We start from the raw sequence: 14,180 nt of genomic DNA on the forward strand, positions 1-14,180 counted from the left end.
TCCAAAAAAAGGACATGAGTATGATGAATCTTTATTGCCTGCAGTTATTTCTTCACATACTTATGGTGTTAAGAGATGAAAATCTACCCAAGTGTAGAAACAGCCTAATTTTTTAACTTGTGTAATCAAACTGAGCATTCATGAAAAAAAAAGTTAATCAACATATTTGCATGCTCAAAAAAAAAATTCAATGCTTTATCCTGTCGGTTAGCACAAGCAGCGCTGTGTGTATTAGTTAAGAATTTGAAGGTTACAATAAAGAAGCAGTCTGAGAATACAGGAGCAAAGCTGGGACTCCGCCATGAGCTAATCTCATGCAATCATTTAGGTCTTTTTTTCTGTCCTAATCAATTCCCCATTATAACAGCAAGTCTCTTTTTAAATGGCAATAAGCTGTCAATTCTCTGCTCAAGCTATAACAGCTTAATTACTATCAATAGAGATGAAAAGTAAAAGTGGTGCTCCACTTGACGCTTCACGATGCCTGCTTTAGGAAGTTATTTAACGACAACCATGCTTAAAATATGTTACATTTCAAAAACCTTTCAGCTGCACTTCCCATATCTATAGCACCCCTTTCAAGCTGAATAATTGCTACCAGTGACGGGAAAATAAAAGGAATCATTATTCTTCACCTTGAAGAGGTGATTCTTTTAAAACCAATGGTTTACCCATAGTGATACTTTTTTCTAATTTACATATTACCAGAAGAGAGACTTGCAGTATAAATCAAAAACAATCAAGCTCTCAGGAGAAATCAGAAATAATTTATGTATTTCACATTAGGCACCTGTTCTTCTTGTTAGGCAGATAGAGACCGTGAGAAAAGAAAGCAGGCAATTGAACCACTGAGTTTTTCATCAATAAAACCTGCCCTTTTTTTTCAGCTAAAAAGCGCATTTAACATAATAATCTAAACCTTTAATATAAACTTTAAATAAATGTTTAATAGGTGGGGCAGTATCAGAGGCACTGCGTTGTGTTGTATTAGATCACATTTGTTTTTAACAAGTCAAACACAAAATCTAAACAAAACATTTTAGAAAAGGTTCTGAATCAATAGATTGTTTACTCAAGGCTTATTTAACAAGATATAAAACCTCACTGTCATCATTTACCTCTGCTGAAGATAGCAGCGTCTTTATCCTCCTGATCATTAAAATTGACAGGTGTGAAGCAGATGGCAATAAAACTCCAATACGAATGGAAACTTTACAATTTCGATGATAGGCAAACTATCAACACTTTTTTTTTTTACTGCATTCACTCATCTCAACTATCCTGTGTGGGATTTCTGTCTTGAAAGAATCAAAAGAAAAGGCGGCAAAAGTTCCACTTTTTGTCAGCGGCTATTTAAGTGTCTTGGCAAGTGGTTTATTGCTAAGAAAAAAAAACTATTTCTAAAAATTCTGAAGTTGTTCAAGCCAATTAATGATATGTAGTACTTATTCTACACAGGCTTACAAATATTAGTAGATAAGGTACATCAAAACAAATTTTCACAACATTATTTTCTTATATATTCTGATATTTTAAATATTTTAGGTATTTTCCTGCCTATATGGTTTACAATTTACTGGTAATAGATTCCTATATATTTGTTCTAATTATCTTACTTTATTTCATAGCTAACTAGTTTTTCCAACTCTTTCATAATGTATCCATGGAAGTTAAAATGAGGCTTTCAGCTTTATGAGAGTTTCCCCTTCTACAACATTATATGCTTCAAGTTCAAAAGGAGAGCTTTGAACCATTTATTGCACACAACTGTGGCACTCTGACCGCTGTAGTTTTCACACAAAGAATGTAACAGAGCTAATTTAGATGAAGTGACTACCTAAGGCTCATGCTAGGTCTTAATCCTGGAAGCATAACTGTTTCAAGAATACCACTGCAGCCACATACTTGTAATTATCTCGTATGATTCTAAAAAAGAAAAATATTAAATTAAATAAAAAGAAGAAAACATTGAAACCATTTGTAGAGTACATATGCTGCATCACACAGTTGGCCTTATTCTGTTGATATCATGTACTTGAGCTGGTTGATGAGTTAATTAAAAGACCTTTTTATATTATTAACAGTCCTTTAGTTGAGTATAAGCTCTTCAAGGTCAATTAGGTACAGCAGGCGGGCTGTCCTTTAGATGAACTGAATTGCAGCTGTTTCGTTCTCATTTTCATAAAGAATCCCAGCAAACAAAAAGGACAAACCCCAGGTTTTAAACCAAGTCGATTACCAAAAATCACAACGAGGAAAACCAACCCTGAGATGATCCTCCAAAAAAAAAAAGCATTTATCTTTAGCATGCTAAGAATACAGTTTGCCAGATGTGCAAATAATCTAAAGTTATGTGTAGCCTATCTACAGTATATGCTAAGGAAAGCCAACAATGTGCTGCCATTCCTCCTTAAACATGTTCCAAAAAAAAAAAAAAAAAAAGTGTATGCCTGCTATTTGTATGCTTGATCACCTTCTCTTATCTTGTGGCGCCATTTTCATAAAAATTATGAGGAAGAACTTAAGCAAGGTCACTCCAAATAAACCAACAAATAAATGCTCATATTGAGATTTATTAATGAATGACATTAAAAAAATAAATTTTTATCTTTATTGCAGTGCACCTAATGTAAATCAAAATATGGCAGCCATATCATAAAATAAAAATGCTAACCAGTCAACAGCCGCATGTCAAAAAATGCCTAATGGCTTTCTTTTTGTTCATTTCATGATCACGGGAAACGTTACAGTGTTTATATATGCATATGACCATTACTGTTTGGATGAGTATAGATAGCTGTGTTGCTTGAAGTGCTATGGAAAGGCTGAATGTATTATTGTAAACATTTCTAATGCCATAGCTTAAAAGTGGAACCTCTAATGTATACAAAAATAAATAAATAAATAACCAGCATTATCATTTTTACAATTTCTAATGCATGCCACTGGTATTAATTAACTGCTTTGTTTGAAGTCAGTATCTCCAAGTACACTGTTCACAAAAAAGGAAACAAGGAGATAAAAGTAAAAAGGCATGAGGAGTCGGGGATTTAAAACTACTATGAAAACTGCAAAATACTGTACTGTGTGCATAAACCCACATTAATACACAGGGTTGGCTCTACAACTAAAATACTGCAGTTGTCATTTCTAAACAAGGAAGCCATAGTTTACAAACTTGCTTAGCTAATTATTTCTGAAAGGTCATCTTCCTTTCTCCTGAAAATGTGCTGATAGAAATTGGTGGATTTTATATTCTAATATTTCTCTTTGTGTCTTCGTCCAGCTGCATATGTTGATGTATGGCCAAGGCCAAAAGAGTTCTATTTTAGATTTAAATAATATATATATATATATTCCTCCCTGTTATGTATTGCATATATAATATATTTAATGTTGCCTTCTGTTTAGTTATATAGTTGTGCTAGTTCGAATTGTATTTTTTGTGTAGTTTTTTTTTTTTTTTAGTAGCTCCTTTGTTGATATTTGAGAATGGAAAAAGAGCAGGCCACAGTGGAGAATCTCCGAATATACTATATATATCTTAATTATGACTGCGTTGAAGTACTTAAGAAAGACATCAAGTTAAGTTGTCTCATGGTTTTACATTTTCATATATGCTGTGCATGCTGTTATGGTAAGTCATATCTTTAGGGTCATTTTGCAGAGACAGTTTATTGCATCTTTTCCCTGTTAATATATTTAAGAAATAAATTGTTTTAATTTCTGCAATCACTTTCTACATCCTACTCAATTTTTTTTAAATCACGTTCAACCTTAAAGAATATTTTCTTTCTTGGAAAAAAGTAACTGATATTCAACATTATGTACATATTACCAAAAAACAAAATTCATTTTAAAAGTGCTTCACAGAAAGCTAACACCTTTTATTCTACTGACACATACCTTTGTAAGCAGAAAGATGCGTCTTTGTAACCGTCGAACTTGTGCATCCTGATTTTCTTGTGTCTTTTGTCCATCAAGAATCTTTGCACGCAGCTGAACCACTTCTGTCTGGAGCTGCTGACGGGCTTTTTCTAAGGCCCGTGCACTACAAAATAAAACAAAAAATTTTGCAATATGTACATAAATAAACTGGTACATGTCTTTTAATGTTATTCTGCTTGTCACATCTGCAAACCTATCTACATAATCAGCAAACAGTAATTAAAGCTTTTAAAATAAATAATTTTCCATTTGACTTTGAATTCTCCATTTTTGACCATTTGACAAAAAAAGCAAAAGCTGTGCTAAACAAATACTACAGCTACACAGTTAAGTCCTAAAAGATGTGCCTTTTGTGTGTCAATGGTTATGGTCAATATGAACTATACAAAATTAAGTGCCTGTTTAACAGCTCATAAGAAGGCCTACCAAATTTAGCCCAGTGTCCCCTAAATTTACTGTCTTTGGCAACTTTTGCGGGGTGTCACAAGTGTGCAAATGGGAGACAGCTTACAGGCTTTAAGTAAGTGTGATTACCTGGCGAGCCAGGGGTTGCTGTTGTGCTCTAATCCTTTGTCTCTTTCTCCCACTGCAAACCAACTGATTAATGACTCTTCTGCCACTGATATCATTTCCGGTTTCCAGTCTCATGGATCCACCCTTCCAGTCTACCCACCATATCAATTTCTATTGTGAGCCTGTGCCAGCTCTTTATTGATGTTTTTGTCTCCCTTATTTACAAGGTTAACTCCAAAGTATTCACTTCAACTTTCATCGCTTTCATGTATATGTTCTTTGGCATCCACTCCTTCACCATCATCACAGTACATCTCTTTATGTAGTCTTTTGCTGCCTTTTGCTCCACATACTACAACAAATTTGCCTCCACAAGGCACAATTTCTCCCATACTTAAGAACTTTTTTCTCAGCTCTGAATTCAACTTCCTCATCCTCTGTGAAAATCTCCACAATCACCATATCATTCTCATTCAGTGCTGATGTGATGTTAGAACCGAAGTACAAGCAAATGATGTAATCCACAACTACATCATAATAGCTACAAGTGATTGCTTGACAGGACCAAGGCAATAATCGAGTAATATGATATAATAATTCCTATTTTCCTAATACAGATAAATCATTGATTACATTACATGTTGAATGTCTGCAAATGAATCAACACAAGCTTGCCTTTCCAATGGATGAGGGTAAAAGTCAACATCATATATTGAAAGCATCAACAGATTACAGAATGAGGCTCTTTACAATATAGGAAAATCTGAAAGAACAAATCAAATAAGATTTAAATATAATCATTACAAAAATAAGTCCCTTTCCACAATCTACCTCACCAAAATTATCCATAGAACATAATGTAAAAGGAAATGTAGCTTTGTTAAGCAAATTACTGGATCAACAACAATTCTCCTTCTCCTTGTCTAACCTTGAGAGGGAACCCTGTTATGCTGCTGCCATCAATGTAAATCAGACAATTCTATTTGCATTTGGAGATAAATAGATACTGACTTAGAAGAGATGTCTCTCCTTTGACCTTGAGAAGTGAGAATGAAATTACTTGTAGTGCAAGTTCAATTCGATCAAGCATGAATAAATAAATAAAAATAATAAACTAATCAAACCCACACAAAACTCAGTTACCCTTTAATCAACCTCATACACTTTTAGCATAACTGTAGAAAAACAGGAGTGTCCCTCAAGACCATAAAATAAAGCCGCAAAGGCAAACAGACAAAATAAAATCCTATTATGAATGGCAGATGCTTTCATTTTTCTTATTTCTTTTATCTCACAATAGATAGAAAGAATATTCCTATCTTGCAGTCACATCGTACTTCTTGCAGCACACCAAGAGACAACATGTTATTTTCATTAAGCTATGTTTCTTTTGGTTTATCAAATCTGAACATTCACTGACTGTACTGAAAATAACTGGAGAAGGTCAAGAAAAAGTTTTCAGTCCCAAAATCCTTTATTTTATTTATTTTTTTTTAAATAGTCAATCAAAACACAAAATGATTTGATTTAAAAAAAAAATCTCATACATACTTTAATACAAAAGGAAAAGATATCAAAATAGAGTTACTTTTTTTTTTTGTCTTAAATAAGCAAGAGGCAAGTTTCTTTTAATCATAAACAGTCAACAACGAAATGTGTTTTAGAGAGATCTAGTCGCTCAAACTGCCATTTCAACTGATAACAGAAATTGAAATAATCTAAAGTACTTAATGATGACCTTTAATTAGATACTACAGCAATCTTGGTCTGGAAATGCATGCACTAATAAGTATTATTCAGGAGATGCATCAACTGCAGAATTAAGCAACATTTCAATACACAAATTTGTAGTTTATTGCAGTTTACTAAAATAAATTACAAATGTTTACTTTTTTTTTATAAAACTACCACCTTTCTAAGTCAGAAAGCAAATGTCTTAAAAAATCAGGTTCAGTTAGCAACATAAAACTAATTAGGCTGCAAAAATGTTTAAATAAGTATTTAGTGCAACATAATTATGGGCGAACTCCATCAGTAAAAAGTTTGTGAATAGATGGCGCACTTCTTTTTGATAAGATTAGAGATGCAAACATGTAATAGCAGCATTAAAATAGTACATCTTAAAATATTAATATAATTTGTAAATGTAAAAATAATATTTGTATAGATGTTGGAATAATGTTCCATTTCATTAAATTAACTTTGTATACAGTATAAGTTTAAGTTTCAACACAATGTTATGGTTGTGAACTTAATCACACTTGTACAGTAAAAATCTGATTTGTCGTCTAAATGTTACTAGAGGTTTTGAAGAAAGACCAGTGAAAACAGATTACACAAACTGTTAGCTATTAAGCAGAAAACAATGTAGACTTTACCTGATTTGTTAAGTTAGTGCTGGACACTAAACATATTATCGAAATAGTGTACATATGAGTAAGGACAGACAGACTAACAATATGAAAGAAACGCTTATGTGAAACAAACAAGTTGAACGTTCCATAGAGTAACAATCTTATTTTGCTCTACATTCTTCAATGCACTGAATCATGTTCTCTCCTTCTAATGGGTTCTCCAAAAATTCAATCTTTAAGAAAAATGGACTTTAAAATAATCCGTTTTTTTAATTATACAGTTTTTTTTTTTTTTACTTTTTTTAAAATGATATACATACAAAAAATGTTACATGTAATCCTTTTTAGCTATATAAAGTTGTATTTTCCTTTTCTCCAAGAGAAAGGAACACATGCTTTACTGCTGAGGAACTGAATATTATTCTTTAAAGTAGCTTAATTACAAAGAATCTGGCACATGTTGCTGCAAAATAATATTACTTGCAAGACTGCTAGCAGCAGTCTCCAGGAGTCATGCAACTTAGATAACATGATCTATTAACTATGACGGTATAGCTCATAAGAATATAGTGATGCAAAAGAGTATTTTGATAATCGATTATTTAAGTTAAGATTTGAATTATGAAGTGATCTATCCGTTTAGATGAAAATTATGGTTCATGAGCTATACAAGGAGCTTGTCCCATAGATTATTAGTTTGAATTGCTTGAATTTCATTTCCCATAAGTTATTATCATAGAGGTTCTCTGGCCTCAGTTTTTTTCCTGTGGTTTCAATTTTTACTTATTGGCTGTAATTGGGTGGAGATTCTTTCCATGTGGGAACAGTCAAGAACATTTAAAAAGTAGGACAGAGCAAACATGAAAAGATGAGTCTCATTTGAAATTGTACGAATAATAGACAAGAGGAATATTTGTGAATAAATTTTTAGTGTTGACAATATTGATAATTTTGAAATTCCACTTCTGCACAACAGAAATGAATAAAGAACTTAAAATTTGTTTGTTTTTTTTCTTAACTTCTAACAGTGCAATTACAGGTATATATACCCTACAACTTTAATGTGTCATACTTTTCTAATCTATCATAGATACATTATAAACTACACCGTGGAACAATTTATTGCATGTTCAGCTTTAAATAGACCCACACAAAGATTCTACATTCAAAGCAGAGATTTATAAGAATGTGATCATCTTAATTAAAAACTGAATATTTGCCTTTTAGAACTGCATAGGAGTAAAAGAAACAAGACAGACATGAAACTGCTAAAACAACAGCTTTAGAGCCCATTAGAAAGTTACAGCACTGCCTGCACATGTCAGTCTGTTTGGGTTCCTTTTTCAAAATGCTTTAAGAAGTATTATGAACTAAATGAAGACTAGGACAGATCACTCAGCAATATAATGACTTAAATTTATAGCTTTTTCCATTACACTTCTTGTTGCACTGACATAAGATTGATCCCAAGTCCAATCAAAGCCCAGGTCCAGTTTCTGTGTTTCTAACCAGGTTCCTCATTTATGTTCATGAATTCCAAAACACATATAGAAAAGGTGATTTGTGACACTAAACTTGACCCACCTAGAGTAAATTCAGTACTACAGTATGCATTAATATGTTTTTTTACTAACAGGCACTCCATCCAAGATTTACAGTAGGTCCTGCTTTGAATCCATGACTTTGGAATGGGTTGAGGCACTCTTTGAACCCTAAGTTAGATGAATGAGGTTCAATAAATTGATGTTAGGATGGAAGGAAGGAAGAACAATAAAAAACATGAATCAAGAAATAAAAGCAATACTTAAAATTGTGCTTCAACTAAGTATAATCCCAGAAATATGCATATGTGCATAAAATGTAAATTAGTCCAAATGAGCCGAGTTTAATACAGCTTTTGAAATACACTCAAATAATAACCTAACTGAACAATAATCACCTGTGAATTGGGAAAAGGAACCGTATTGTGCACAAATAGTATTGATACCCCATCTTCAAATGTGTCTCCTGCAAAAATGTAATAATACCATGATGATTTAGGAGTCTGTTTTGTTTTACTTCATGGATCAGTCATGTGACACTCAAAATAATAAATAAACAACACATTTTTATTTATAAAAAAAAATAGCTTTGTTGTTTTTCTACTAAATCACTTTTCATCTGTGGAGTTTGGTCCCTAAATTGTACACTTAAACTGACAATAATGAGTGTAAGAGACATCAAGATAAAAACAGTGAATGATTAAAGCCTTCAGTTACTTCAGTGTCATATCTAGAAGCATGTTAATTATTAAATAACAGGTTAAATAATGAGAATGCTTGAAAAAACTGAATAAAAATCATGATGATGATGAAGAAACCCTTAGAAAATATAAATGTTTGCTATTTCCTTCTGAAAGTATGATTAATATCTTGCTTAATAAAGGTAGGAGCCCAACTAATAGCACAAATTGGCTGGTACAAATACCTACAGCCAGTGAACAGACAACTGAACTTGAGAACCACCATCCCAAAGAGAAAAAAAAGTGAAGGAAAAGCATGATATCTTAATAATATGCAGTATTTTTTTCAATATCAAAGACACCTCAAAAGGTTTGATCTGTTCTTGACTACTTAAAATATTAAAAACAAAAAGAAAACATGCAGTGTTCAATGGAACTAATTATTTCCTATTTAATTCTATATTGATTAAAAAAATCTGTTTCACAATCATAAAAATGAATGATATTCTATAATAAAAGTATACAGACTTGGCAAAGTAATCTTCCTTTACAGATTTCCAGAACTCTACAACACAACTAGCAGAATATATTCAGCTCACCTCAACTGTAATTAAAAAAGGAAGCATTCAATCATCAAACGTCACTGTCCAGACTGTGCACTGGAAGAAATTTGGATTAAACCAAAGCTGTTTAATTCTCTAAGCACAATTATTTTTTTATTTTATTTTATTTTTTTTTTAAATAAATATTTTCAATTAAAGGCACCCTATTAGGAGAGCATAAGTCTCTTGTCTACTGCTAAAGTGGATAATTCATTTGACAAAATGGCCTTAATATACCATATTTATATATAAAACAAACCCATCTGCTGAAATTGATAAGAATACCAATAATGTTATTTTAGGTGACATGAAATTAACTGTTATTTTAAGTGTTAATAGCAAAAGGAAAAGCTTCCACATTTTTTTCCTTTATGACTACAATAATTAACTTGAATGCTCCTAGTCAAAATCTTAAATAAACCAGAGGAAATGTACTGTCTATTACTCCTTTTAGGTCAGACAAAGGGAAGTTTTTCCAGGATACATCCTCACATTAACTACTTTATTAATTACTAAAATTATAAGGAATTAAGTATGTGCATCAATGTGATAAAAAATATATAGGTCCCCTGACATATCTCATTCCAGAGCCAGAAAATAAGAAATGTATTTATGCTTGTATGAAAAAAGGCAACAAGTAAAAAGGCAAAACCTTTAAATATAAAGGACACATTCTAGCAGGTAGAAGCGGCTAAAAGGAACTGCTTCTCCATTCATAAAGGCCAGTTACAGTGACTTCCCAGTTGAAATTTGATAATGAGCAAGAGACCTCAGACAAGTTGCCCTGATAGTTGAAAGGCAGACACTGATCATCTTAACTATGACCAAGGAGATAAGATCATTTTCTAATTAACATAATCACTAGTTTAGCTTATATTCATTACCTAATGCTAAAAAACATATAAGAAATAAAACAAGAAAACCTTATGATATGCACAAAGCATTTTATTCTTGGTGGGTTTTATGATTTCAATCTACATTTTCCTAAAACATATCTGAACCCAATGATAATCAATAAGAACATAATGTGCAAGTGCCAAAAGATATGTAATCTTGTAGAATGTGCCCTTACCTGCAAGATAAAAAGGTAGCTCAAAGTGCTTTACAAAATTGCAGAGAAAAAGTTGCAAGAAAAGAATAACTATAAATATAGTAGATAAGAATAATAATAGTTGACATAGCAAAATTAGTACATTAGAATAAAGTCAGTCTATATTTACATACCAGATATAAAAGATAGAGTCCTTATTTATAGATTCATTTTAAAGAGTAAGAATAATAATTTTTAAAAATCTAATTGTTAAATACCCTTCTTACAGCAAAATTGTTGCTTCTATTTACTTAAAAAGTTCCTGCACTGAATTAATTTAGCTTTTTCCCCCCGATCTTGCTCTATATGTGTATATATACATATATACAGTACATATATATACACACACACACTCTATATATATATATATATATATATATATATATATATATATATATATACACATACATACATACATACATACATACAGAGAGAGAGAGAGAAAGAGATTGAGGTAGAGAAGAGACCAATGGATGACTGTTTCTGAACGCATTAAATCATCTAAAAAAAGAGAACTATCACACTAACACTGCTTCTTTTCCCTAGGGTAAAACAGATAAGTTCTTTTAAGATTGGGAAATTCTTATTTGCATCCATTCCCAATCTGAACACTCATAAAGTTATAACGGCTGGGGACTTTAATTGTGTTATAGAATTAGAACAATCTAGACGAGAACAGGCCATTCAGCCCAACAAAGCTCGCCAGTCCTATCCACTTGCTTCCTCCAAGAAAACATCAAGTCGAGTTTTGAAAGTCCCTAACGTCTTACTGTCTACCACACTACTTGGTAGCTTATTCCAAGTGTCTATCGTTCTTTGTGTAAAGAAAAACTTCCTAATGTTTGTGCAAAATTTACCCTTAACAAGTTTCCAACTGTGTCCCCGTGTTCTTGATGAGCTCATTTTAAAATACAAGTCTCGATCCACTGTACTAATTCCCTTCATAATTTTAAACACTTCAATCATGTCACCTCTTAATCTTCTTTTGCTTAAACTGTAAAGGCTCAGCTCTTTTAATCTTTCCTCATAATTCAACCCCTGTAGACCTGGAATCAGCCTAGTCGCTCTTCTCTGGACCTTTTCTAGTGCTGCTATGTCCTTTTGTAGCCTGGAGACCAAAACTGCACACAGTACTCAAGATGAGGCCTCACCAGTGCATTATAAAGGTTGAGCATAACCTCCTTGGACTTGTACTCCACAGATCGTGCTATATAACCTAACATTCTGTTAGCCTTCTTAATGGCTTCTGAACACTGTTTGGAAGTTAATAGCTTGGAGTCCACTATGACTCCTAAATCCTTCTCATAAGGTGTACTCTCGATTTTCGACCGCCCATTGTGTATTCAAACCTAATATTTTTACTTCCTATGTGTAATACTTTACATTTACTGACATTAAATTTCATCTGCCACAAATCTGCCCAAGCCTGTATGCTATCCAAGTCCTTCTGTAATGATATAACGGATTCCAAATTATCTGCTAATCCACCTATCTTGGTATCATCTGCAAACTTAACCAGCTTGTTACTTATATTCCTATCTAAATCATTTATATATATTAAAAATAGCAGCGCCCTAGCACTGACCCCTGTGGAACACCACTCTTAACATCGCCAGTTCTGATGAGGTTCCTCGCACCATCACCCTCTGCTTCCTGTGTCTGAGCCAATTCTGCACCCATCTAAAAACATCACCCTGAACTCCCACTTCTTTTAACTTGATGCCCAACCTCTCATGTGGCACCTTATCAAATGCTTTCTGAAAGTCCAGATAAATAATATCATAAGCTCCACTTTGATCGTATCCTTTTGTTGCCTCCTCATAGAATTCCAACATGTTAGTAAAACACGACCTCCCCCTTCTGAACCCATGCTGACTGTTCAGAATAACTCCTGTCCTTGTCATGTGTTGCTCAATCTTATCCTTAATAATTCCTTCCATTAATTTTCCTGTGATGCTTGTTAAGCTTACTGGCCTATAGTTGCTTGGATCTGCCCTGTCACCCTTTTTATATAATGGGATGATATTTGCCATTTTCCAGTCCTTTGGAATCTCTCCAGTGCACAGTGACTTCCTAAAAATATGTGTCAAGGGTTTATATATGTACTCACTAGCCTCCTTAAGAACACGAGGATAAATATTATCTGGGCCTGGTGATTTGTTTGATTTCATCTTATTTAATCTGAGCAGCACTTCTCCCTCTACAATTTCCAAATCCCTCAGTACCTCCTTAGTAGTTGCGTTTACCTCTGGGAGGTTATCCACTTGCTCACTTGTAAACACCTCAGAAAAATGTAAGTTTAGGGCATCTGCTATTTCATTGTCTGTATCTTTTAATTCCCTTTACTATTCCTGATGAACTTGACCTCCTCCTTAACTGTTCTTTTACTACTAAAATACTGAAAGAATCTCTTGGGGTCTTCTTTGCCTTATCTGCTATATTCCTCTCCAACTGTCTTTTAGCCTCTCTGATATCCTTCTTAATGGTTGCCCTCATTTTCTCATCTGCTACGGTTCTCTTTGCAGTCATTAGCTCTTATATGCCTTATACAGCAGTTTTTCCTTTGCAACTTCTTTTTTAAATCTTTATTAATCCATCGTGGAGTTTTTTTTAGTTTCCTATTACTTCCAAATTTAGGTATGTATCTGTCCTGCATTACATGTAAAACATTTTTAAACCTGTTCCACTGCTCCTCGACTGTCTCCACATTTAAAAGCTTATCCCAGTCTATCCTACTTAGACTTTGTCGCATCTGCTCAAAATTAGCCCTACTAAAGTTCAACTTAACAATTTTAGTCTTTGCATCTGTACTCTTACAAAATACTGAGAATTGTATTACATTATGGTCACTTGACCCTAGTGGTTCAATCACCTCTACACCCTCAATTCTATCCTGATTATTACAGAATACTAAATCCAGATAGGCTTCACCCCTTGTTGGTGCTTTAACATGCTGTGTTAAAAAACAGTCGCTGATTACTTCTAAAAACTCCTGCTCTTGTGCTCCTCCATCTGTAAGGTTATCCCAGTTAATATTTGGATAATAAAGTCCCCCATGACTATAATATCCCCTGTAAACTTGCCTTTTGATATTACTAAAAGATGTGTGTTGAAATTACTGTCTGAATTGGGTGGTCTATAACACACTCCTAAAATGAGACCTTTTTCCCTAATATTTTCCAGGCGAAGCCACATGTCCTCACTAAGATGGGGCTCATCATCCAACTGAAGATGACTTACATTTAATCCCTGTTTGGCATAAACAGCAACCCCACCTCCTTTTCTGTTCTGTCTATCCTTCCTAAAAAATGTGTATCCCTCTATGTTACACTCATCCCCATCTTTGTTATTTAGCCAGGTTTCCGTTATTGCTATAAATCCACTTTTAGATAGGACTTCCTCCACAGGGGGAACGGCATCTAATACTGAAAAAATAATTACAAAGTTTATAA

General features: G+C 33.3%; 1 protein-coding gene across 1 annotated transcript in view; it reads right to left on the reverse strand.

Moving 5' to 3' along the window:
- The window catches only part of mad1l1 (mitotic arrest deficient 1 like 1), an 898,611-nt gene that overhangs the window by 690,659 nt on the left and 193,772 nt on the right, over positions 1 to 14,180 (reverse strand). The window contains exon 11 of the mRNA XM_039774048.1: positions 3,907 to 4,051. Within this exon, the coding sequence (XP_039629982.1) occupies positions 3,907 to 4,051 (145 nt within the window). The remainder of the gene's footprint in view (positions 1 to 3,906; positions 4,052 to 14,180) is intronic.

This window comes from Polypterus senegalus, chromosome 13 (assembly GCF_016835505.1).
Source record: "Polypterus senegalus isolate Bchr_013 chromosome 13, ASM1683550v1, whole genome shotgun sequence".
Classification (NCBI taxonomy): domain Eukaryota; kingdom Metazoa; phylum Chordata; class Cladistia; order Polypteriformes; family Polypteridae; genus Polypterus; species Polypterus senegalus.